Raw genomic sequence first — 26,809 nt, 5'->3', positions numbered from 1 at the left:
TGACAACTCATTCCAGCAGCCTTAAAGTCTGACATATTTTACACAACATTATCATCTGCTTATTATTATTATAGCAGCCATATTTAAGAAGCAGATAGTTTTTTTAAATAAAATATTATCAGATAATCAAGTAATGACTTATTCTTCAGGGTAAATTAATTTAAGAAACTACCCAGTTACAATGACTAAGATAATGATTGTACAACTCTTTAGAATTTTTTACAACTTTTAGTTAGTAAATCTGGTTTTGTGTATATTTTCAAATCTTTTTCATGTAGTCTCTTAAAAATAAACATAAATGCGCAAGTCCAGCTTGTTCAGTTTCTCAGTAGTATTCCAGCCTCTCTTGGTATCTTGTCAAACAGTCTTCTTAAAATTAATCTTCCTGCTGGAACTAGTTCTTTATAGATCATTTGTGATTAGGATATTGCCAGAGGAAGAAAGTGGGATGCTCTGTGTTCTTTCTTTGTTTTTTTACCTTTCATTGGAACCCCTTTGTGGTTTAGTGTAACAAACATCTCTTTCCCTTTGTGTGTCCACTTTGCAGAAGCATATGTGTTATAATGGTTTTCTTCAATCAGTTCAATGAAGTTGCAGTCCTCATTGCAGACTTTCTGTTGAGAGTAAATAATAAAATATGGTAAGGCAAGTACAAGTGGTTTTTTTAATACTTAGATTAGGGAAGATGGTAGAAGAATTGGCATTATAGACCCTGAATATTAGGTAAATTTTAATAAATGAATTTGGCCTCTGAAATCTGAGTATTGAATAGTCTAGCTTTGTATATTCCCCCTTAGTATTCCACATTTTGAAGAAGTATATAAGACCTAATCATTGAATTCATTACATGGACATAAAAATCTAATATGGGATGCATGGAATAAGTCCAGAATACATTTTACTTAGCTAGGAATCTGTTTTACAGAAAACTATTCAAATGCTGCATCTCAAAATACCTCTAAGATTGTAGGGATGTACACATAAGAGAAGTTTGCATCCATACCTTTCCATAGAGTCGCCCTGACTTGTTCATTGCCAGAAAGTATTCACTTTCCACTCCTTTGATTGCCACTATTCCAACTGCCACCGTTCGGATTTCTAGAATACCTGCAAAGGTACACAGCAAGGGCTGTAAAATGGTTGGTTGTTCTCCAGTTCACTCAGAAGGTTTCCTTCAACTAATATTCTGTAATATTTCCATGTTTGTTAAATTTATTCTTGGAAAACAGAAAACTGAAGTGTATTCATGTAAAGAAATGTCTAGACTTTAAAAATTCCCTCTGTGATCATGTCTGCATAGAGTCACTTTAAAATTGTATGGTGATAATTTTTAAGTAGGTACTGAAGTTGTGATGTCGGTATAAGTAATTCCTCTATTTTCAGAGAATCTGTGTCGTTTAGAGTTTATCAGGATCAGGGTTTCATTTGGAATATGTAGTTAGCCATCAAGGTTCACAGAATTTGTGTAAAGCCTTTATTTTGAAGTCTTGTGTAGCAGTATCATCCCCTTGAAAGAGTGTAAACCTTAGAACTTGTGAGTGATAGAAAACAGACCACAGTGTCTGAAATAAGATAAAGTATTTGCTTGACCTTTGTGTGCTTTTAAGACTGATTGGAGCTGTAAAGATACGTGTATTTGAAAATCATTAAAGGCTGCCTTGAGAGCCTCTTTATGCAAAACCAGAAAGCATTTAGTGTTGTTTTCTATAACCTGATTTATTTTCATCTCATTGATACACATCAGCAATACTTTTCAGTTACATTTAAGTTACCTGCAACATAAAAAAGATTCTTTTGTTAATATTAAAAAAAAAGTGAAGGCAGGGGGATTATGCAAGTTATTAAGAAACACCAGGTTTTTTTCAAGCTTAAACATTATTAATGTTTTCTTCAGCTGTAGTTTAGAGTTATATATCTGAGTTTGAGCTATTTCTTTCAATATTGAGTCACTGACAGAACTCTGCCATAGCAACTGCACTGTGACTCCTCCAAAATGGGGTTTTTCAAAGGCAGCCAACTTGAGGCAAATTGCAAGAGCTAAGTATGGGGGAGACAAGTGAGGGAGGAGGGAGAGAGGCATGTGTTAGATTATCACCTGAATTTCCTCTTCAACAAAACATTTCCTTTTTTTCCGTTTCAAGTTGGCATTGGCTTTTCACAGCCTCACGGTAATAGTTTTTCGTTAGTCAAGGTTTTAAGAAAGGCATTAAATGATATTTCTCCTTTCCTCTACATTTTAATCTCCTCTTGTCCTTTGCTTTCCTTCATGTTGTTTTGCTTTTCTCCTTGATATTACTGATGAATCAGTCATAGAATATATGGGTGTATTTTTCATCCTTTTTTCTGTAGCAGATCAGTTCCCTCTTCTCATGGTGTGTGCACCGCTGGGTGTTCAGCTCAGAGTGTTTATACTTCTCTACTCCCCTATAATGCTAAGCTGGCTTTTTTTAAGTAAAGCCTTTAGAATTCTTTGACAAGTTCCACTCTTCTGCAGGCCTAGCAATAGTTCTAACAAAGGGTAATTTGTAACCGAAGCTTACAAAAATTATATTAACTATCATTTAAATTTCACTTTAGAAAAACCACAGTGAGGCTAACAAACAGTTGAACATCTGCATTTAGCCTAACAAAGAACACAACAGTGGTAGGGATCTCTGGGTCATCAAGTCCAGTGCTCTGCTAGCCTGGGAATTGCATCAGATAATTCTCTTTTCATAAACTTTGCCAATACTAAATTGGAGTTGTTATTTCTTTGCCCCTAGTGTTTCTGCCGAAGGCTGTTCCAGAGTTTGATTTATTTTAATGGCTAGAGACTTCATAGTAATTTGCAATCTGCATTTCTTCAGTGACAGCTTATATCCATTTGTTCTTTTGCCTCTGCTGGCCATTAACTTAAGGGGAGTTTTTAAAAAAAGTCTGTGTTTGAGTTTTCTATTTATAAAGAATTTTAAAAAATGAAAGATTTAAAATTACTTTTTAAAACAAATCATGCTAATAGGAATTGAGATTTCCTTGAGTAAGCTGACGTTGGCTGAAGTTACAGTAGTAAGAAATGTTATTACTTTAAAAAAGGAAATGCCAGAAGGTTTTGTCCTTCCTTTGGCAATTTCATTATTGTTACAATTTTTACATTATTTTTTTAGTTTTTCTCTTTTTGCCTGAAATAGGTTGTAACTAACTTGTTGGAGTTACTTTATTTTGGTTTGGGGTACTTGTTTTTCTACTTTATTCACAGTTGAGACATCAGTGTCTTTCCTTGTTTTAAATGAGAAGGTCTATTCATACGTCCTTCCTTTCGAAGTAAAGGTGTTTAATCCTTTCAATATCTATTCATGAAAAGAAAAAAGTCACCGAGCTGAGATGGGAAAGAGAAAATTCTTATACATAAATTGTTTCATTGAAATACTTTTTTCATACTCTAGTAACCAAAATTACTTTAAAGGCATGCTTAAATTATTAAGATGTTGATGAGGGGAAATTCAGAAGGCCAAGCTTCAACAAGGTCTTAAATATCCCTGATTTCAAAATTAAAATGTAAGCTATGTTCTTCAGTTGCTTTATCTAAAGCATCCCCAGAGAAGTTTGGAGGAGGTTTAAGAGAAGACTTAATATACCACAAGTAACTGGGAAAGAAATCAGATTAAAGCCAGGAAAAGAAAAAAAAAAAAAAACAACAACTTAGAGATGGGCATCCAAAATTGAAAACAAGTGCACTTCCTATAAAATCAGCATGACATTCCAAACAATTTTATATGGTTGTATGGTCAGTGTATCAAATGTAGCTTAAAATTCCTGTAGTGAATGAAGTTTCCTACGGAGCTGAAATTCCTCTGGTGAATGTAAAAGACGCTCAGCAGAGATGGGCTATAGTTTGTCTTCAGAAAAGATGCCTGTGGATGGTGGCAGCAGACTTTGGAACCACTTGGTGCAAATTAAATAACACAAGTTGATATCCAGTAGAAAAAAAAAAAAAAAGAAAAATAAACAAAACAAGCCTTTAGGCTGACATAACAGTTTCAGTGGGTGAAATATGTATCAGGTTTTGGAGAAAATTTATGTCATTAATGAGGTGAGTTTCCTGGCATTCTGGTCTAGAATGACAGTTCCTCAGTACTTAGAAGCTTAGAAGGAGACACTTTTATGTGTAGAACTTATTCCATAACCATAGCCTGAATGGCAGGACAGTACCTCAGGCTGGAAATGTGTGCAGAAAAATGACATCTAGTTATATGATTGCTATAAAATTGACCATTGTCACATGAGATAATTCTTTCCTGGCAAGTAGTATTTGATAATTTTGTTTTATCTCCTGATACTAAGTGTGTTTTCTGATTCAATATTTTCAAATCAGCATTTTCATCTTCCTTTTATTTGTTAGACTCCTTTTTGCTTTTACAGCACACTGACATTGTATTTGTTAAAACAGATCTTGGCTTTTATTGTTACACAATCTGTTTGCAGACTATATTAAAGTAATTTCCATCAGTATGGAGGCATAGTTGAATAGGCAGTTTCTTTGTGTTTGCCCGTAATACCCTTTGATAAAAGTATCTTATCTATAACAAAGTAGCAAGAGCATTGTGATTTAGCCAACTCTGGGCAGTTCTCTTTACTCATTTGTCAGCTAAGAAACTGAAAGAGCAATTGCAGCTCTGGCTCCTGAGAGCTGTGAGGAATCCAGTAAGTGCTGCTCATGTCTGAGGATCCCACGGGCAGGTATAACCTCTCAGGGGGCTTTTGGAAGAGGAGGGGCAACAGAACCACAGAGGGCCATCCCTTTTCGTGTTCTAGGGACCTGCCCCAGTATGGCAGGATTGTTCAGGAAGATTCTGGGAAGTACACATTGAGTTCAGTCCCCTGTCAGCTGGCTCTGTCTCCCGACATTTCATATGTTGCAGATATCCCCTCAATGTCTCTCACATGAGGTTTCTGGTCACTGCTCCTCAGTTTGCCAGAGTCACAGTGTCTGTAGACATGCATTCAAAGAGACATTTAGGAATCCATTACGTTTTTGAGAAAGCTGACAGCAATTTCATGCCAGTACTTTTCTGCCGGGTACATGTGTTGTGGGAGCACATATGATACGTACAGCACTTTATTTCTCTGTGCAATGAAGTCGAAAAAAAGCAGTCTGTTGCTGATCTTTAGGGGTAGGGAGGCTGGCACTGACAGCTCAGCACTTGAGAGGAATGTGTTTGTGAAACACTCTTTCCTCAGCAGAATTGTCTTTAAAAATAAAGTATGTGAAATCATAAATAGGGACAGAGGGGCAGAAAAGACTTGGATGGAAAATGAGTCAAAACAAAATGTAACTTCTAAATTTCACTAACTTGTGTTTCTCATTAATTGAATTTGGAGCACGTATTTATGAATTCAAATGACCTTTGCAAATGATTAAAGGCCAAGGAAAATTATCTCGTCTTTGCTTAGAAGACGCTGTTTAATGATAAGTAATGTAATTTGTTCTTTTGTTCTGGCACTTAATAAGTTAATTTTTTTGCCTGTTAAAGCCAGAAAATGTGGTTCATCATGGTCAGTCTTGGAAGACTTTCATGATGTTATTGGTACATGTGTGCATTTGGTAAGCCAGCACAGTAAATAGCTGGTGTATTACACTTAAATGTTTTTCCAGAGGAATCTTATCAGTGAAATGAATACTTTATTGGATAGTTTTGAAAGTAATTTGTTTTAGAAAATATTTTTGTCTTTTTTTTTAAGTATAGTTCCTATATTGTAAAATATTTGTGCAATTTAAATTATTTGGAGTCTTAATATTTTTAAATGGATGCATCGTGAAGTTCATTTTTAGGTAAAACAATTTGTGTGCTCTTTCTCTCTCAAATATAAAAACTAACAGGAAAAAAATTTACTGCAAATAAAGGTCTTGATTTAAGATATTTTGTAATATGACTTAATTTTTACCTTTCCCTATTATTAAATTAAAATTGATAGAAAGTAGAATTTGCATTTGTATTGAGTACTTAGCAAGAGAATGAAGGAGTTTCCTAGATGGTGCCTCACAGAACTCCTGTTCATAAGCTTTTTCAGTAGAAATAAATGTACAGGTATATGTTAAAATATGTTACAATATGTTATAAAGCAAGAGATTCATCCACAGGAATTTTCTGTGGATGTGATTTTAATGAAGAATAAATTAACAGAAAACAAGTTGGTACATACATTCACTATTACTTTCTTCTGTCTTCTCCTGGTGATACTCGGAATTTTGATTTATCTCATAAACACAAATGTGTTGTTATTTACAGCATAGAAGGCTAAAAAAGATCTTCAGGGGCTTTTTGCTGTATCTGTGTGTGCATTTGTTGTGCATGTGTAGAGTCTCTGATGCACTTTAAATATGAATATGGCTGTAAAAATTATCTGAACAGAAATAATGGATCTGTCAAGGATTTTCAGCAGAACAGTTGAAGCTACTGCTTCAGTGAGATGCCAGACATCTGGATATCATGGAGAAATGCTCAGAACTCCTGGGTTTGTCTTGTGTGTAATTTCCAAGCAGGAAAAATTGTAGTTGTCTGAGGAAACATGATGAACGATAGAGAGGTATTCCTTGGGGACTTGCTGCAGCTCAGGGTTCAGCATCCTCAAGCAGCAGGATTTGCTTACAAGATTTAGTTGTACAGAATGTTTGATAAAGTATAAGTAGCTGATGTTTAATTACTCTTTTGCATTTCACTAGGCCCAAAAAGGAGGCATACTATATTAAAATCAACTAAGTGCTAAACAGAAGTCCATTATTTTTTGTACTCCATTACATTATAATTTTAAATTTTCTTTATTTGGCCTTACCTTATCCATAAATGTCTCCACTGTTTTCCAGTCATACAAACTAATTGATACATGCATTGCTAGATGCAACAATTTTATGATAAACCATTATCCTGGTGGTACTCAACAGCTGACAGATAAGTTAGTTATGGAATATGAGTCATGTCAAAGTTTATGAAAGAAACTGCTAACTTGATAGCTCTGTGAAAACAGTATAAAAAAGGCAAGACAAGAACCAAAAATGAGAGGGAAGATACAGGGAATAGTCATAATGGAACTAAATAATGGGAAACTAAAATGACTGTTTAGAAATGCTGTTATTTTACTTACAAGATCTGTTCTTTGCATGTGTACTTGGACTTGTGGGTGTTTACCTTTATTGCAGAAAAGGAAGGGGTAAGCCGAGTTCCACTCTTAAGTCTGCATTGTTCGAAGTATTTACGCAGTTTCTTATGCATCATCAGCTGTATAATCTGCCCTTCCAACCATGGATGGCTGATACTATAGTGTAAAGTGGAGAGTGTGGTTTGAACTATGCTTGGAAATAGACATTCCTTTTTACTTTAAACTTTACAAATTTGTTATCCTATGGGAAATATTAAGAGCCATGATACCTATTTTTAGTCATTTTTCAAATAACAATAATAAATATAATAATGAATAAATGTAATGCAGCGCTCATCAGTTTACAGCACTCTGTAAATCCTACCTCCCCTAATTACTGTAGTGAGAATTTCATTGACCCTATTGCAATTAATAATTGCTAAAGAGAAATACCTTAAAATTTTCAAGTGTTTTTCCTTATTGTACAACCTGTTTTGCCTCAGTTTTGTGTTAACTCTCTGTTAATTTTGCTGAGTTAGGAGATAGTTTTATAAGTCAAATGCTTTATTCTTCATGGAAAATGGTGGCATTGTAAGAGTTGGTGTAGAATGTTCTGACTCTAAATTGATGCCTTCTGTGCATGTCTCTGTTGACCATTAGCTATTCAGACCACTCTATTTCCAATATTTCTATTGACTTGATCTTTAGAACCAAAGGGTGTGAGATTTTTCACTGAAGTAGATTGCAAAGTTATGGAGTTTTTCAATTTAGAGGTGTGATTTGTGAATAGCAGTACATGGTAACAACTGAATAACATGCTGCCCCAGGCAGTCTTTCTCTTGGGAATGTCTCATTAAACTTATTAGAAGTCTTTACTTCGCTGATCTCCACTGCTTTAAATAAATATTTTCTTGATCAGCCTCTTAGACAGCATGTAGTCATTTCTCATTTTTGCAGGAAACTACATTTCCCTCCAATAAAAATTGCCCTGAAGCTAAACATATGGTTATAATGAAGAATAATATTTTTTAGAATTAATACTGTCATGTAAAATTCACGTCTTAATCCTCAGTCTGAAAAAGTGATCTCTTATTAGAGCATTAATAATTTACTGATATGAAAAATGGAAAAAAAAAGAGTGGAATGACTGTTTACAAAATGTAATTGTTTCCAAGCAGTAATAAAATTAATGATTTAATACTTTAGAGTTGAACTTGTACAACAAATGCTTTCCCTACAGCTCAGATGAAGGCTATTTCTAGTATTTAAATATTTTGTGCCAATTTTACTAGAATAAATGATGTTTTCAAGCTCTGCAGACTTTCAGAATGTAGACTCAAAATACCAAAAGTAAATCTAAAATGTTGCTTATTAACCTCTTCAAAGCAAAATAAGATATATCCAACTAAAGGCAGAAAACTTCCCAGACTCAGTTTCAGTGTCTACAGCTATTTTGATTATCTGAACTTGGAAAATTCCACATGAGACCACAGCCTCCTGTTTTTCAAATTCTTCCATAATGCAAAAGTCTTTAAATAGATTACTTTATCTTTTAAAAAAGATTTCGTTATTAGGCTATTTTGTGTTTTCATCTTGTAATGAGCTGTGTTTGCTCCTTTCCTGAGTTAATGATCGCAGTCGACATAAAATTATTCATGTCATTTCTGTAGAAGGCTTTTTCTTCTGTTTTTCTAAGAAAAAAAGGAGTGCATGTTAACATGCCTTTTCCATGTACAATATTTCATTATCTGAATTATGTTCTGAGGAACATAAAATCCAGGTGCATTTCCTGTATATCACCTGTATGAACTGGCTGCAGGCAATTGCAAAATCAGCCTCAATATAACATGGCAAGGGGTACTGGATTTATTCAGCTAAACAGGGCAAAAATAAATCCAGCATAAAATCTGATCTTTTTATATGAAATTTTCCCTGAGCTCAAGGCCTTGCTGTTTTGTTCTGTGTATTGTCTCCAACTGTTCCTGTGGCAGTTTTTCTGGTTCCTGAAACAGGCTTGACAAGAGGAAGAGCAGAGCCATATTCTGGGGACAAACTGAATCAAGAACTGCCTTCCTGTGGTCTTTGAGGAGAACTTAAAATTATACATAGTTGAGACAAATCACTAAAAGCAAATATTAATTCCTGTAGATTGATCATAATGACATTCTGCAATGTGTTATCCGTTCAAATATATAGTACAACACTTTTTAACAGTGAAAATGGTCCCAGAAGTAGCTAATAACCAAAATTTTTTAAAATAAGTAAAACTCAGAAAGTGGTTGCAGAATAAAGGAGGTGGCTGCAGTATTCTAGAGCTTGAAGATATTCTGAGTGGCCTATGGAGCAGAAGCAAAGAGTTTTAAATGGTTTGAAATTTTAGAAAGTTAAATTTTGTTTCATGTAGTTAAGAGCTCATTTCAGCCATAAACACTGCAAGCCCCCTTGAAGAGAGACATCTTTCCCACTCTCAGCAGTTATGTAAAATGTAGGGCAAGCACAACCAACTGCATAGATTTTAGTTCCATTTCCAGACCAGATCTGCTATTTTGTGCAGGAACAGCTGAAGCTGGATATCTAAATATATCAATTACAGTGTCTAGAAGAACACGGGCAGGCACTACGTAACTCCTTCCAAGGTACAAAATGCAAGAAGTTGCTAAGAAAATTCTACTAACCCCTTGCTGCCTCGCAGAGTGGGAATTGATAGAAACCAGCTGGCTCACTCCTGCCTTCAAAACACTACTGGACATATATTTATATGTATGGCCGCTCAAGTCGTTCTGGTTTGCTGCTGACAAATAATTTAGATTTAGTTGAACTTTCAAAATCCGTATAAGACCAGAGACTAAATTATAAACTAACAGAAGGAGAAAATTAAAACCCCCTTAAAATCAAAATCAATCTAATAATCTAATTCAATTCGGATAAATAAATTGGGATTTTGTAGCAAATGTTTCTCCTGTCTTGCTCAGTATATGGATCAAAACTTGTGTCAAGTATCCTACTATTGTTGTTTTTTCAAATAGCTTAGGTCATTCCTTGTCTTAATTTTGCCTAAAGTAATTAATTTCCTTCCTTCAAGTAAGCACCCTGTTTTTACCAATCTAAAATTTAAACCTGACTGGAAGCCTGATTTTAGGGAAATCAGTAGAATATTTGCCATTACACACAGACTGCACTTTGAAACCTCTCTGTTTACATGACCAGATATTTGTAAATGTGTAATTGTTATCCACTTGTTATCCTTAGTTTTTGTCTCGCTTTACAATTCTACACCAAAACTGAGAAAAACAGCAGCACCAGCGGAGAAAATTGTTCCTCTGCTACAGGACGAGTTGCTATTACCAGAGCAAATAGACTGTAGGAGCTGCAGCCAAGCTTCTCTTTTATTCTGTATTTATTTATGTGACTTTTTAATCTGCCTTTTTAAATTCAGCTCAATTGCCCAGTTGGAAAATCTGGACTTCTTTTCAGTTTTGGCTGCAAATGCCAGGATGCAGAGTTACCATCTTGAATCTGGTGATAAAAGTATCCATGCACACTCTTACTTTTGTCCATGTGCATAATATCAGGAAGTCAGTGAAAAAACTATTTCAACTAGAATAATGTAAACATATTCTGTTTCTAGAGGCCACCATCTTTCTGTGGTTTGCTTTATTTGCCTTAAATAGGAGTAGTGGTCTGATTTTTCAGTGACAGTTAATTGTACGCTGAAAGTAGAAATCAGAGCTCTAGTACTCACATTCCAGTGTGTTGTGACAGAATAGTATGATGTTATATTATAACAAGAAGTTATCAGTCATAGCTAATGTAAAAAAGTAATGGAATAAGTAATAAGTACTGAACAATTAATAGAGCATAGGATTAGCCAAATTACATGGTATTTCTTTAAATGTTTTAATTAACACATTTTAGTATATTGTTGGTTGTACATAATCCAGTTTCCTATTGCTTTTGTTCTAATTTTTATATCCCCATGTGTGAATCAGCACAGTTATATTTATTTTCATTAAATTATCAGCTTATATTAGCTAAAGATATATAGAGGGAACATAAAAAATGGCAACTATGAAGTTAGAAAGCTGCCCTGTTGTCTTACCCAGTGTTCCTTTGCATTATCACCAAGAACCCCACATGAAGTATTCTCTCAATTAACCAGAGCATGTAAAAATGTAAAATATGGTAGAAACCACTTCACTTTCTTTGCCTTTGCCTTTGCCTTTGCCTTTGCCTTTGCCTTTGCCTTTGCCTTTACATTTACATTTACATTTACATTTACCTTTCCTTTTAACTAAGGAAAGTTTTGTATGGCCCTGAGCACCCTAAGGGGGAATGTGAGCTCTCCTGTGCCTGCAAACTGCAGTACTTCATTTTCTCAGCTCTCAAAGCACATGGGGACTGCTGTATCACTATACAGTGACTGTTTGTAATAAAGATATCTGTGACCAGTCTGTTAAAGGATTTAATGACCTAAATTCAGGTTTATTCTGGCATCCATATTGTTATATTGGTAGAATTCCAAATTTCCATCGCTGATGATAATCAACCAACCTGTTTGATAGACAACAGTGCTGTGCATTGGCATAAGTGTAAAGACATACTTTTCTGTTGACCTTGAAGCAAATGGCAGATTTCATAGTATCCAAGCATTAGAGAACAGCTTCTGTCAGGAGCCTTTGAGAATGTTCCACTTTTCAATTTTTTTCTGCTACAGTTTGTTCTTATTCATAGTGTTGTCATGGAAGTTTGATGAGCTCCACAGAAATACTACATAAGCAACCTGTAGCAGAATATATGGACCCCTTTAAAATCTGACAAACAGCTGGTCTGTGAGTTGTAGATATTTGAAAACATACATTTCAGTAATGGGCTTGAACAAGGACCTTGTTCAAGAAGGGAAGAAAAATGTTCATTTTAAGGAAGTGGAGTAAAATGAGATTTCTTCCATAGGTTTATAAAATTAGATGACTCAGGTAATTGTTAGTGGGGTTTTAATATAAGAATCTGGACTGGGTAGCAGATGCTGCATGTGCAAGTAAAGGGCTTGCAGCTCTTACATTTTTATTTTGTGGTGGATTTGCATTAAGCTTGCATAATTCTGTGATTGGCTGTCTCAGTTTGACAGCCTTTTTTGAGTCTGCATTGTATTTATGATCATTTCTACTCCTTATGGTACTATTCTCTCCTAATGTTTGCAACATAAAAGAATAGTGACTCCATAACAATGAACTTAGCAGGAAGTTTTTGAACTGCCTTGAAGTCTATACAGTTAAAAGAGCACAGGGCTTGGCTCTGCCCGTAGTGGTATGTTCTAAAATGTATAAAGAAAACCTGTTCTTAGTAAAGGATTTGCTATGCTTTTTGCTCTGACTGAAGCAATTATGGCTATTCCAAGCACTTAAAGTGGTGAAGAAACCTTTTCTTTCTTTGCATAAAATATCTGTGACTTCAGCTGTATTGCAGCAAAGAGCTGGGGAAACACTACCCAGGTTTACTGAGATGAGGGTTGTTTTTTACCACACAAAATGAAACGAAGTAATTCTGGTGTTCTTAACCGTCTTTTTCTGCCACCTTAATTCCCCCATGAGTATTAATATATTCTTGATTCATATGTAAATACAAATGTTCTATGGTGGGAAAAAAATCTCACAAAATGAAATTATACTTCTGCTATTGAATATATATTCACTATAAATAATGCTGTCAGTTTTTAGTCAGTATAGAAATGTGAATCTGTGATTTTAATATAGGTCAGAAAAATGTAGAATAAATTTCCAGTTATATCTTTCATATGTAAATAGAAATTTGCACGTATATTTGAAAAGTGACAGCTGTTTTTTGAGTATCCTAAATTGGTATATTCTGATGTCCTGTGCTTTTCAGACCATATCTTAAGTAGAATAAATAGTGATAGCAGTGTTACTCCTACACAGATATTGGTGAGATAGAGAAGTCATTCTGACGTGAAAGTCAGGAAGAGATTAATAGTGGAACAGGAATTTCATTTTCCTTTATGACCAGTATTTATTTACCAATGTTATGAAACAGTATCTTAAAGTAAAAGCACATGGATTTGGAGAAGCAGTAGTTATTATTTGCCATATTTTAAAATAAACTCCTCAGCCATGGATAGGCATCAGTAACAAAACTTTTACTGATTTCAGGAGAGCCAGACTTTTACAAATGGCATGTATTTGTCTCTTTCCTAATATGGGTCTTTCAACTCTTGAGCAAACTTTTCCTAATGAATCACAGGGTTAGATAGCTTTTCCACTAGTCAGTAACTTAACTCATCCACAGCTGTGCAATATTCTTTACTTTCAACAGCAGCTATTTAGATCATCAGTGATAGTTTTCAGTCAGTATGAGTAGAAAAGCCATACTTTGATTTTTTTTTGGAAAGAGCTAGTGCTGTACTTCTTAGCAATTACTTTCTCATGTTGATTACATCTCTGTGTTGTTGAGAATTTATATCAATCAAATACCATGCAAACAGAGAGGGAATTGTTTTTTTCCACATAGAAATCAAAATTAATGAAACAAATATGGCACGGTCTGACAGGGCTCAAATCCGACTCTTTTGTACAATACCACCTGTGATGTAGATTGCAGCACATGTGATTACAAGAGATGCTGTATGCAGAATTCTTTAGGAATCCACTGACAGAGGCTAGTTTGGGGTGCTGCCAGATAGCTCTTAAGAGGAAAACAAAGAAAGGAACCATCCTGCTGTGACGGGTCTGGCATTGGAGAGTAAACTTGGGAAACGAGCACTGTAACAAACAATTCTCCTTGCTAAGCTCAGTTCAGCTGAAAACACCCAGAACTGCATTGTTGAAGTAAGAACAAGACAATATAATAAATTGTGATCCAAAATCCTCAATATTTACAGTGCTGTATGCAGACAGAAATATTCTTCATTTTCCTAAATCACCTTAAAAGAGGTGACCACTTTTGGAATCTGGGTAGTCTGCTAAGGAAATAGCTTGTACAAAACTAATATTTATTCTGTTTCCTCATACATGAATAAGGATACCCTAAACAAAATTATGTCATGGACGGAAAAGAGTGAACCGCAATGTGAAGAGGAAGAAAGGGAAAAAAGATTTTCGTAATGGGAGTCATGATTTTAATTGAGCCCGAGCAGGAGAAAAATGTCTTTATCTTATGTATCAAGATTATCACTTACAAGTGGTTAAGACAAAGTCAGAAAACATGGGTTCTGTTATTTTTGTCTCACACAGTTGCATAACAGTGGCAACTTGCTCATTTTTGTAGATACCACCTAAAGTGACGTAGAAATGTAAGCCCCTATATATGCTGTGGGGTTTAGGCTTAACTGTTGCCCTTTTTTAAGGTAGCTTGAAGTGTCCCTTGAGTAGTTGTCAGCCTGTTTAGAGAACTGTCTCTGAGTTGTCTGCAGATCCTATGTGAAAAGGACAGTGTACAGATACCTACTTGTGCTAATGGAATATTTTGTTATATAAGAAGAAAAAGTCTTGTTCTGACAATCATAGAAGTGTATTCCATTTCAAATGTTGAACAGCTCTGAATAATTCTCCAATAATTTCTCACTATAATTGTGATAAATATGTCTTTTATCACTAGATCATTTTCTGCTTAAATGATATAGCCATTGTTGCTCATTTGTTTCTCTTAAATCATCTCCCTGGATCAGAGTTAGGCTGTTCATCACCGAACTAAAATAACGGGGTTTGTCTTGCATGTAATAATTTGAATAATTTGCATGTAATAAATTGAAAATTCTCCTTTTGGTCTAATAGTAGTTTTATGGTTTTGGTATAGACTGGTTTTGCTTCCAGTGTTCCCTCTGGATGAAAGTGCCATTTCAGAAGTTTTCATCAGAATGTGTCCTAGAAGAATATGACTAAATTAGAGGAATTCAAATTCAAAACACTGTATTACTTAGCTAAAAAATCAACAGAGCATGATTTCTGCGAAATATGTGGTAATAGTTTCCTAGAAAGATGTGGTAATTTTTTTTCTTTAGTTTTGTTGCATGATAGTTCTCTTCAGTAATATAGAGTGAATTTCCCAAGTCACATAAGGGTGCAATCAGAAATGAAGGCATGCTCAGTAATTTTAGCTTGATATTTGGTAAAGGAGGCTGAGTGCCAGTTTGCTAATATAAACATTCTGATTGAAATTGGTGTATAATAATCTAAAAGCTTGATTTTATTAATAGCTGTGTTATTTTCATTGCTCAATTTAAAAGTCATTTAAAGGGATGAGTCTAAGTGGCCTAGGACTCTTGCCATTTACTTTATAATTTGAGCAGACTCCTAAGGCTACTCTCAAAGTCAATGTAACATTTGATTTCCTTCCTATCTACTACAAAGTCCAACACAAATTCACCCAAATATGTGGCTGTTGCACTGTTAGTAAGGTCAAAGAACATGCCAGACTATCTTTCACAGCCTCAATAAGAAAGCTTTTCTGGTTGCTGAAGCAGATGCTCAGAGAAAATGCTCAGCTCTGTGAAACAGTGCCAGTACTGATGGGGTGGCAGGATGCAAAACAGAGCAAGAGACTCAAAGCCCCTGTGTACCTGATTACATACTAATGAGAAGAAGGAGGGCAGAGGCAGGCCCTTGTAGCTGGCCAGCAGTTAGGAGGGGATTCCTTACAGGGAAGAGGCTCTCCATCCAGTTCCTGCTGGGGTTTTCGCCACAGTTCTTATGTTGTCCCTTACCTGGTGTGGTAGGTATTTTGTTTTCTGAGTGGATGAATTGGCTTTTTAGAATCATCATTTGGGCATAAATTAGTTTCTTTCTTTGTTTTATGACTGGTTTGCAGTCATTTAGAGTGCTCTAAAGAACTTGCTTGCCCTGGGAATTATGTACCTTTTTATTTGGTTTTGGTTTTCAGTCTTTGTTAGAAATAGAGTGGAATCTCCATGCTCAGTGAAAGATGTAAGAAGTTTGGTTAGAAGAGTGGACCTTACTTAAATGGGAAGAGTGGCATTTTGTCACCAGTTAGTTTGAAAGTATTTGTATACAATTTTGTTTTTGATTAGTAGCAATGTCTGTAGGCAGAGTGCTGTGTGAGTTCTGTCACATTTGTAGTTCAGATGTGGTCAGAGATGTACACGGCAGAGAATTCTTTTTGTGCTATGTTCTAGTATGGTATTGCTAAGATGGTGCTGAACTAATGCAGGCACGTCTGCTGTGTGTGGAATTCAGTAGGGATGAATCTCTGAACGCAGGTATTTGTCCCTGTCCTCATGTAAAGGTACTATTACAGTTTTTTGCTGTAGCATTGGGAAGTGACATGGCTGTGATGACTTCAGGACTTCTCAGGTGCAGTTTTCCCATGAGCAAACATAAAGGGCTGCTGCTGAGGGAGATCTGGTGCCAGTCTTTCCCACAGCATAAATCTCCCTTGTTGTAAGGCAGCTCTATCAAGCAAGTTCCATTATTTAAATCACTCTGTGATGGATTTACATAGCTAGTTCCCTAAATCCTTGTAAAGTGTCACCAATAAGCACTCAGAAACTGCTTGGATTTCTGTGTATCATCTTGCACATTATGTGCAGTCCCCAAGCTGCCTGGGCTATTCCAAAGGAAATAAATTAGCTTGGTGGAGTTAAAGTTGCTTTTGAAAGCTGGTGAAAGTTGCAGTTTCCTATTGTGTTAGTACTGACTGCACTCTCCAGGATTCAGTTATCCTTTCTGGTTTACTTCAGAGTTTCAGTCAGGGAGTACAGCTCTTGTTTTCACAAGGACCTACACAAACACTGGATGGAATCACTCCACTCTTTGCTGCCTTCTTCCCTTGACTAGATCAGCATTCTCTCCCAAATCCATCTGATTAGTGACTAGCTAGAGAGCCTGAACATTGCCACCCTTAAGAGTTCGTGCAGAACACTCAAAGGGCAAGTCTATCATCACCATATAATGTTGTGAATGTGTTATACAAGAACCCAGCAAGCCAGCAAGCTCTTGCAGTGAGAATTTCCCCACACCTGGCATGTAAAACTCCACATTTGCCACTGCATTCCAGCTGTGCACACAAACGGCCACTAAACAATGGCACCAGTTCACCTGAGCAGCTCAGAGACTGTAGTGCAGATTCACATACAACCTTTTCCAAATTTGATGTTGATTGGGGTTATTTTTTCCCACTAATATTTTTTCAGCTCTAGATAATATAAAGAAAGTTCATCTAAGAGAATTTCTGTGTTTTAATGGTCATAAAGTTCTTCCTGTTTTCTTCTTTTTTCTGTAAACATTTACTTTTGATTGAAATATCAAACCCCACGTGACATTTAAAGTTAATAATAAAACATATAAAATGAGCAAGGCTATTAAGGAAAATATGCTTCTTTTTTGGGGCTTTTTTTTTCTGCTTTGAAATACAGTACTTTCTAGTTAGACAAATATTAAAAACGCAAGGTATCAAAATAGCCAAGGACGAGTCTGATCACCTTCTTTTTATAGTCTATAGCACCTCCCAGTGTCTGCTGACACATTTAAAAGGAAGCAAGCCAGCTTACCTAAAATGGAAGTACTAATGCTAAGAAACACCTTAAAAAGAAAAATCCCCCAGGTTATGGGGGTATTCAAAATGGGTCATTATTGAAGAGGTGGACGTGAGTGGTGTGTGTTGATCCCTGTTGAAGTCACTGTGTTTATCAGTGCCATGGAATGGTCATGTTTGCTGTTTCCCTTTATAGTTTTGAGTTGATCTATCCATATTCTGCCTGGGCTTAATTTTGAAAAACTGGATGCAGAAGGAATATTTCAGTGTTTTGAATAGAGTATCTAGACCCTTTAATAACTTCAAACTGGTTTTGTTCTTTGTTTTAAAAGCTAAATAATAGTCAAAAGAGCCTATTGATTGCATTGGTATTTTTATTGCTTCTTTGGTGTCTTTTCATGAAGTTGTGGGCCACATCTTGAATATCCACTTCTAACTTTTCAACGCCAATTGTTACAAAGAATTTTTTCCAGTTGAATAAATGATGTCATGTGTTATGAAAGTTTTAAAGTGTGACAATTCAGTGCTATGATTGTTAACCTCTATTATGTTACTGCCATAAAAATTTTCACTATTAACATTTTATTAATAATGTTTCTAAATTGCATGCACCAGAAGGCTAACTTGATCTTTCTTTCATATCCAGATTTAAAAATAATGTCAAAGGTCAAACAAGACAATTGAAATACTGTTGCCAAATATAGTCATAGACAGTCAATTATGCAACAAAAGCAGTATGCCACCCATGAAGAGTAACAGCCTACATTTGCCTAAACTTACTCTGTTTTGATGAGAAATGTGTTCCAAAATATACTGCTAGTTGATAGATCTTGTTGTGTGGAACAGTGTAATTACATGGTTTAGGATGTCTTGGTCTTCCTAAGCTTTAAGGAAGATGGGGAGGAAAGCCAACTCTGTTGTGTATTCCAGGATCCTAGAAATCTGAAACAATCACTTTTTGATACTCAAACAATACAGAAAGTGGGAAGCTGTGAATGGGAATATCTGGATTTGGGCTTTATTTTGCAAGACTGACTGTATAAGGAATTAAATTTTATACCAAATTCTTTTTGCCTGTAGGGAAGCTGCTTCTTTAAGATTCATCTGAACTCTGTGTTTTTCTGTCTGGCTATTGACTTCAGGGATTCTAGTTAATTTTCAGTTAGACAATTAATGTTCTATTATCAAATTATTTAATGTTTATAATATTAACACACAATTCTTTTGTGGTTTGGAAGTTTTTTGCTAACACTTTTTAAAGCTCTTTACAAAGAGGTGAATAATTCTTTTTCATAGAGGCACAGAGAGTTTTAAGAGTTTTCCCAAAGTCTGTAAGCAAATTGCTTAGAAGTTTGGATTAGCCTCAAGTCTCTTGAGTCTCAGGTCAGGGCCACTTCAGCACATTTTCTTCAGGATGGAGCAATAACATATTTAATGATACAACACTGAATTTTTTGAAGATTCAGAAATTGTAAACAATGTGGGGGAGAAAGCTGTGGGGAAAAAGGAGCTGCAATTTATCTTTATATGTATCCTGTGACTGCTTCTGCAGTTGGCTGCTAAATTTGATTGATCGTTCTATAAAAGTGCACTATTTCTCATTTCTAATAAATTTCAGTATTGAGAGAAACTGCCAAGTCCCAGCTGAACTACAAGGGTATATCAAGGTGGAAGGAATCAGTAAGGGCAGTGTGTGCAGACTCAGATTTTTTCACTGCTGAGACTAATGGTAGCTCAGTTTTGAAGCTCCCCCAGGCAGGCATAGCCCTGTTGGTGTATGTTAGCTTGTGGAGCTGCTGCCTGGGCCTGAGGCCAGAGGTTTGAGTTTTCCCCCACAGAGCTTATGCAATCATTTTTGTTCATGAGAGTGAGAAGAAAGTGAGTGTAAGCTGCTACCGTCTGGCTTTACACATATTTTTCAGCTGGCAAATGCCTAAGAATAGACAAGGTGATGAAGATTCAGGAGGTAAATTCAGAAGTTGTAAACAGTTTTAATTGTGTTCTGTGGCACCCCTCTTATACTATGCCAGTTGAGCAGTGATCTGGATGTTGATAGGTGAGACTGAAGAATCTTGCTGCAATCATTCAAGGCTTCACACCCTGCTTTCTTCTCACCTCCCCAAAGGCTATGCTCACCAAAAAACTCAATAGAAGCTGTAAGACAGGTATAACTCAGCTGCTTCTGTTATCTGCATCTTAGCTAAAACCCATCTTCATCAGCTGTTGAGGGTGAAACCCTGGGATTTGTGATAAGGCATAGACTGAGGGATAGGCATAGATCTCTCTGCTGACTGACGCTTGAGGGTACCCTCAGTGCCAGACAAAGAACTGGAGAGGCACAGGGCAGTCTGGTATGTTGGGTTTGGTTAGTTACTGTGGGAGAGAAAGTCATCCTTGGTGCTGTGGGTTAGGTTTTGAGCGGATATGTATATATTTCCACTTGAATTAAATCTTTCTGTTATAATTGGAAAGATTAGCAGAGTACTAATGTGAAGCAAAACCACTTCCATGTTAGTGAAGGTTTGTCTTCTCCTGGCACCAAAGTGTTGGCTGAACCACAACCTCTTGAAAAACCAAGAATGCAGTTGCAGAGACAGACTTTCTGTTTGTCTGGAACATGCATAACCCTTAACTGCATCTAGTCCATCAATATTTGTTGAAATACCTGATTTTCAGGAGCTGAATCTTCTTGGCTCATCTATGTAATATGTATTTAAGCAACAGAAATAAAATTTATACAGTAACACACCATACTTATATTTGTTTTATGCTAAGAAGCTTATATAAAATGCTAGTGGAAGTAATTCTGATTTCTAAGCAAGTTAGAATATTTAACCACTAAGATGTGTATGAAGTGTATTTTGTCATCAGTTAGGGTTTATAGTTGAGCAAAACTGGGTTGAAGTTCATTTAAAATTGCTGAAAATTTTGACTTGCTGAATTCTGGTCAAAATAGAAATAGGTTTCCAAGATAAAATTCTAATCAAGATTTCAGCCATTTTATGTCATGATCACACTAGACTACTTTCTCTACTTCTTCTTTGGTTGGCTTTACCCACTGAAAAAAAAAGAGGAAATAGGCACTTTCTGGGTTTAGAGCACACATGGAATATGATAGGATCAGACATGTTAGGATTCAGGTTCCGGGAAGGCTTTCCTAGTAACTAAGAGACCCTTTGAAGTCTTTAAAATGAGATTCCAAAGGCAACAGAGCATGGAAAGTCCTAAAGCATCATCCAGTCATAGTTAAAAATCCTCTTGGATAGAGTCAAAACAAACTCTGATTTTTGCTGCCTTTTTTTCTGAACAAAATTAACTAAATCTGGCAAAATTCTGAAATGCAAACTGAAATGAAGGCAAGAGTAAACACTGATAAGGAGTAATTAATTTTTCTATCAAAGATTAAGAGTTAGCAAATTGTCTTGTTATCGCCAAGATTTGTTCAGTCAATCTCACGTTTCACAATCAGGAATTCAAAAACTGCATTTTGTGTGCACACTGAGATTCTTTTTCTTGAACAAGATGCAGAATTTATTTTTCATTAAAAAGGTTCAGGTTTTAGCAAGTTATAGTAAGTTTTTGTAAAAGAGAAATTTTTTTATGAATAATGACAGATTTTTCTGGGTGACCTAACCTCTTGGCTCCTGCCTAATTCTTGCTTTAGTTTTTCAGTGGGTGACTCTCAGTTCTCCCTCTGCCATTTAGTTTTCAGATTGAAAGCAAAGCTGTCAGGTGCAAATTGATTTCCCCTACTTAGTGGAGATCACTGTCCTCTGATTTGATTAGTTCACTCTTGAGTTATCACCTTTATGTCCACCAGAAGGCTCTACTGCTTTCTGAAATGTGCACAGACCCATATTCTTTGGATACCTAACAAGGTCAGCACTGTTGTAAACAGGATTTGGCAATTTGCTTGCACTGAGACAGCACACATGTATTTCTGTAACTAAGCAATTAAATTCCAATGTTTTTAAGAAATAAAAACCTGATAAATATTGTAAATAAATGCTTATTTACAATTGGTGAGTTAAGATTTGGTTCAGTATTTATTTCTGATGTGAAATTTGAATCCACACACATTTAATACAATGGCTTTTAACTGAAAACCTTAGAAATTTTAACACTTTCACTATTTATGCTGTTACTTTCACAGTATATCTGTATATATTTATTCTGTAAGTAGAGAAGTTTGAAATACAAAGACCTTAATTCCTCACCATCTTGGCGTTCTTATAGTTATAGTCCCAACTGGTAAGAGAACCTCTATGAATTTTGGCACTTGCCAGAGTTGTGAGGAAGTTATCCTTCTGCAGACATTTCTCAGTGTGAAGACTGTTCTTCACAATATTCGTGCTTCACACCTCATGGGCTGAAAAGAAGTAGCTCGCTTGATCTACGAAACTGTCAGGACAGCTTCCTTCATGAAGCTAAGTTATGATAGGTAAAAATATGATTTTGTTCTCATTTTATTTTAGTAGCACAAATTAGCAAATTCAAAAGGGAAAATAATTCCTTTTATTTATTATGTAAGTGGAAAATTGGGATAAAATGAGAAGAAACCTCTTGAAGCAACACTTTTCATGTCCACTCTGCCGATGTGATTAGTTTGCAGCAGTTCTGACATTCCATCCTAAGAAGCAGGTTTGATTTACCTTTTACTAACTTTAAGAAATCATGGAACAAGAATGTTTGAACACACAGAAATACGTCCTTTTCATCTGTATGGTTTTAAAATTATGCTTTTCAAAGAACCTGGATAAAAATAGCCTGTTCAAACTTCTAATGTTAATTTTTTTTCCTTAGGGAAGGTGTACTAGTCCAGGTGGGCATTATTTTTTCTGGGTTTTTTGTTTGTTTTGCTTTTTGCCCCTCATATAGTATAATTTTCTTTATGGTTATTGATTTTAGTAGAGAGCCATAGGCACATCTTCAGAAAGGCTGTTTACATCTTTTGTTGTACAAAGGGTATGACAAAGTGTTCCTGTAATATTGCTACAGTACTAATTTCTGTCGTTTCTCACAAAATCCAGATTATCAGTATTCACATTTTTCTAGTCCTCTTTGTCTATATTTGCCTACTTGTGTAACAAAAGCATTTGGGTGTTATTCCTTAAGATGCAATAGATAAATTAGAGTATTAAAGTTAAGAGGGTGGGAACTTCCTACATACTTCTGCCAGTTTAAAGACAGTTCATCACAGTGCACATCAGTTACCAGATAACCGTTACAATTCCATTTGGTTTTTCTCCTCATACTCATTGCATTTTCCAGAAAGAGGATTGGGGTTTTTTTTCCACTACAATGTAAACGTAAGGGTTTAGTGACTCAAGTTTGCCTTTCTATAATTTGTGATAGTTAGTTACCATGACTAAATTATCATGAGGTGTTCAGGAAACTGCAAGAGGCTACATCATTGGCATAAGAGGATGTGGTGTTCTCTAATGGGCTCACTACAGAATATTTAAAGGTGTCATTAATGTGCTTAAGCAGAATGAGATAATTCAGAGAACTGAGAACCTCTGCTTGAATTTGAAATAATGCTAAATTACTAACAAAATTTTACTTAAGTGTCATGGAACTAAAAAGCAACTCTGTATAAAAAATTACTTAGCTCTAGATGCTGTCATAATGTGTTTGTAAATAATAACAGAAAAAAAATGGGTATTGTGACTATTCACTTATTTTCATTAATTCAGAAGAATCAGTTTCAGCAATCAGTAACGTGTTTGACAGTGATTTTTTTAATGGGAACAACATTTCACTTCAAAATTAGTCCTATGGATCTCTATTGTAGCAATGCCCTCCTGAAACTCCAAGGGAGTCTTCTTGAACATGAACCAAATAATTTAGTTGGCTGCTGGCCATGTGTTGTCTTTCAGAGGAATATGGTTTTACACTATGTAATAGTGTAGGAAGAAAGGAGACATATGGAAACAAATTTTAAAAGAAACAGTAACATTAGTCAATGCAGTTTTAGCCACACAAGTTGCCAAGCACTTAATGTAGTCATGAGGCAAAGGAATAAATTATGAAGCCCACTAGCCAGGCGCGTAGCACGCGAAAGTGCTGCTCTGTTAGAACACAAGCCCTCAGCTTCAGCTGAAGGCTGAGACACACCAACAGTTCTTGAAGTTTGATTTATGGATTTCTTTTGCTGCTGCTATTATAAAAAGCACACTATTATATACAACAAATTAAATCATTTTTAAGCAGCATTCTTGGAAATATATTTGTCCTTTTATTTGTCTCCAAACACTAGACCAGCATGTCCCTGGCCCCTTTTTGTTATACTTTTGTTTTGAAATGTGCAGTATAATCCTATGTATTTTCCCATTACATCTTAATAAAGTAATGCCTTTTCAAGTAGATGTCATGTTTCTCTAAATAAACAATGCATTTGTAGCATCACAAAAGACAAAGTGGCAAAAATAGTGACTGTAAAAATTGATGTCTTGAAATATTAATCAAATATTATATAGGTATTTGTGTGGAAAATACATATTAGTACAACAATTAATTTTCCAGATCAGAATTTGTACTTGGTAGAGCTCCATAAAATATTGTATGTCCATTCTCTCTAGATGAGTCATGGTTTTGGAAGAAAGGGGGAGAATATTTTTTCAGCATTATGATCATTGTAATAATGAACTGCAGAAACTATAATAGATTTTGTTCCTGGCTTGGCAAACTATCTAAAAGATTTTGCAAGAGACTTTACATAATTCTTTCCATTGAACTTTCTAGTATTTCTATGTTTTAATTGTTAACTCAAACACACCAAACTTTTAGGTAGTTTGTGCTCTATATAAATGTGGTTTAATGTTTCAGGAGTATTTTATGAGGAGAGTTGGTGGCTATACATTTTCGTAGATATAACCTTAGTTCACTTGTTAAAATAGGCTCTCTGTTTGCTAATAGTTCCCAGCTGTAACTAATACATTAACAGATCTGCAATGCAGTATTTAAAATGACGCATTTCAAAATCAATAGCAAATGTCCTGCTGTACGATTAATTGGAAAACTTGTTTTACACAATGGTCAGTACATGATACAAAACTCTTTAGGAATTATGGTAAAGCAAGGAATAGTAAACAATGATGTGTAAATTTCAGAAACTTAGGAAAAGCAAAAATAGTACTTACTGTAGTTGTTGTTTGCTTCTCTTGTCCCTTTCACTTTGCCTCGTTTATCAATCCTCATATACCACTGAGTTCGACAGAAAAGTCTTCTCACTCTTACATCCCCCCCTTCCATATAATCATAGCTTCTGGTATGTCGCTCAGGGCTGGAACAGTTCACATTTGTAGCCATTTGCTCTGGAGTCATGTCATTGCAAGCTAAAGATATAGTGCCCATTAGAAAGATAATGTAAAAGTATGATCTGTAGAGCAAAATTGGCAGGATCCATGTCAGTATCCATTTGTGCATTATAGTGCAGTGTTCTGGGTGTTCATGAACAACATAATGAAAATTAAATCTCAAGTAGACTGTTGCTCTTAGGTCACCGACCTGCCTTCTGTCTTTACGAGTTACAGATTCATTTAAGTGAGATTGCTCCCTCTTCTAGAATTCTGATCGTTATTCCTTAATAGTTAATGGCGAAATAGAAGAGCTTCTTAAATATCTCTTCAGTCAGAATATCCTTTAAAGACACAAGTTATAAAAACCTTTGTTGTTGTGACCTTCTTTACTACTTGAATTTGCTGCTTGCACTGAAAGTAAAAGATCTGTGAGAAAAGGTGCATGTGTAAGTCTTTATGCTCAATTGTTACAAACTGCAAGGATACATTATACTAATGAAAAGTACTACACAGAAATACATGACATGCTGAGTTCATTTTTAAAAACATGCTAATGCATATACAATAGATATCTCTCATACAACTTTTTACATAACCAGACATTTACACTGATTGTAAACACAGTGCTCTTCAGTTTTCAGTCCTTCCAAAAATCTCCTATTGATTCATTTCAACTCTCATGTATGATACAATTCTCCTGATTACTTCATACCTATATATTTACTATTAGCACAACCTATCATACAACTTTTCTCTAATTCATGTTTCAAAACAGACCTCATGGCTTTAGCCCTGTGTTTTTATTCCTCCCCTTTTCAGATTATTAGTAGAAATAGTTTTCTTAATTCTTTTCTTAGCATCTAGCATATAGAAATAAAAGTAAGTTATTAGCTGTTAGAAACTGTTGAATAATCTTGTGAAGGACAGATAACTTACTTGTTCCTGTTGATAAGAGCTGGATACCCAAGTACTCCATTTCTGTTGTCTCCTTTTTGCAACATGAGACGCTCTACTGTAGCTACAAACTTTCTCAGCTCAGAAAGACTCCACCAGAATTATAATTGTTTCCATAAATCAACAGGCTGGAGAGATGGTGTGTATGTGCTTATGCGTGCGCGTGCATGTGTGTGTTGAGCCTGTTCAGTCCTTTTCGATAAATACCTTTGCTGACCTCACTTGGAAGCAATTAGAATTTAACCAGTCAGCTGTCAGTTGAATGCACGAACAAAAGTAAAAGGAGACTTGCATTGTATAGTGTCCAATGGTCATCAGAGGGAGCTATGTACATACTTTATGGTTTAAATCTCCAAGAATCTTCTTTTTAAAAATGTATATTTTGTGCTGCGTGGATAGAATCGCTTCACATGCTGGTTAGGGTTTCTGTGCTCTGGTTTAGGTCAGTATTCTTCTGTCCTTAAAAAATTCATCCTCCTCTCTTTTGTACTCACATGCTTATCTCAGTGTGCTTTCAAATCTCTTCTGCAGTTTGGTGGATTCATAGTCTGCTTAGTGCCTTTCTGAAGGATATATGAAACGTGCATCTGTTACATGCTGTGGAGAAGGGTGTGCTGTAGCCCTTAGAGATTATGAGGTATATTTTTATACCATGGATTTGAAAAGAGGAACCACTGCATTGAGGTTTTATTTTATCAGCCACTAGGTGAAAATGAGAAAATATATTTGGGTGTTTCAAAGTCTGACATTCAAACGCAACCTTTATCAGCTTTAAGGAAAACTTGCTACTAAGGAACTGCCTTTTTTAGCATATGTAGTTAGTTCTGGAAACTTGCAAAGGGAGGATGAAAACTGTCTGCAATGTAAGAAAACCCCTAATACTGCACACCAAGCAACGGGTTTAAAATCTAGAGGATGAAAATAATGAGTGGATACTCCTG

General features: G+C 35.6%; 1 protein-coding gene across 1 annotated transcript; it reads right to left on the bottom strand.

The window, feature by feature from the left end:
* Positions 1 to 419: 419 nt before the first annotated feature.
* Positions 420 to 25,041, bottom strand: FGF7 (fibroblast growth factor 7; the record flags this gene model as incomplete). Its single annotated transcript, XM_084213772.1, has 3 exons — positions 420 to 614; positions 1,004 to 1,107; positions 24,756 to 25,041. 3 exons carry the CDS (start codon positions 25,039 to 25,041, stop codon positions 420 to 422), a joined length of 585 nt encoding a protein of 194 aa, XP_084069898.1.
* Positions 25,042 to 26,809: the final 1,768 nt, after the last annotated feature.

This window comes from Fringilla coelebs (assembly GCF_963513975.1).
Source record: "Fringilla coelebs genome assembly, chromosome: 12".
Taxonomy (NCBI): domain Eukaryota; kingdom Metazoa; phylum Chordata; class Aves; order Passeriformes; family Fringillidae; genus Fringilla; species Fringilla coelebs.
This window is presented reverse-complemented; position numbering and strand designations above follow the sequence as displayed.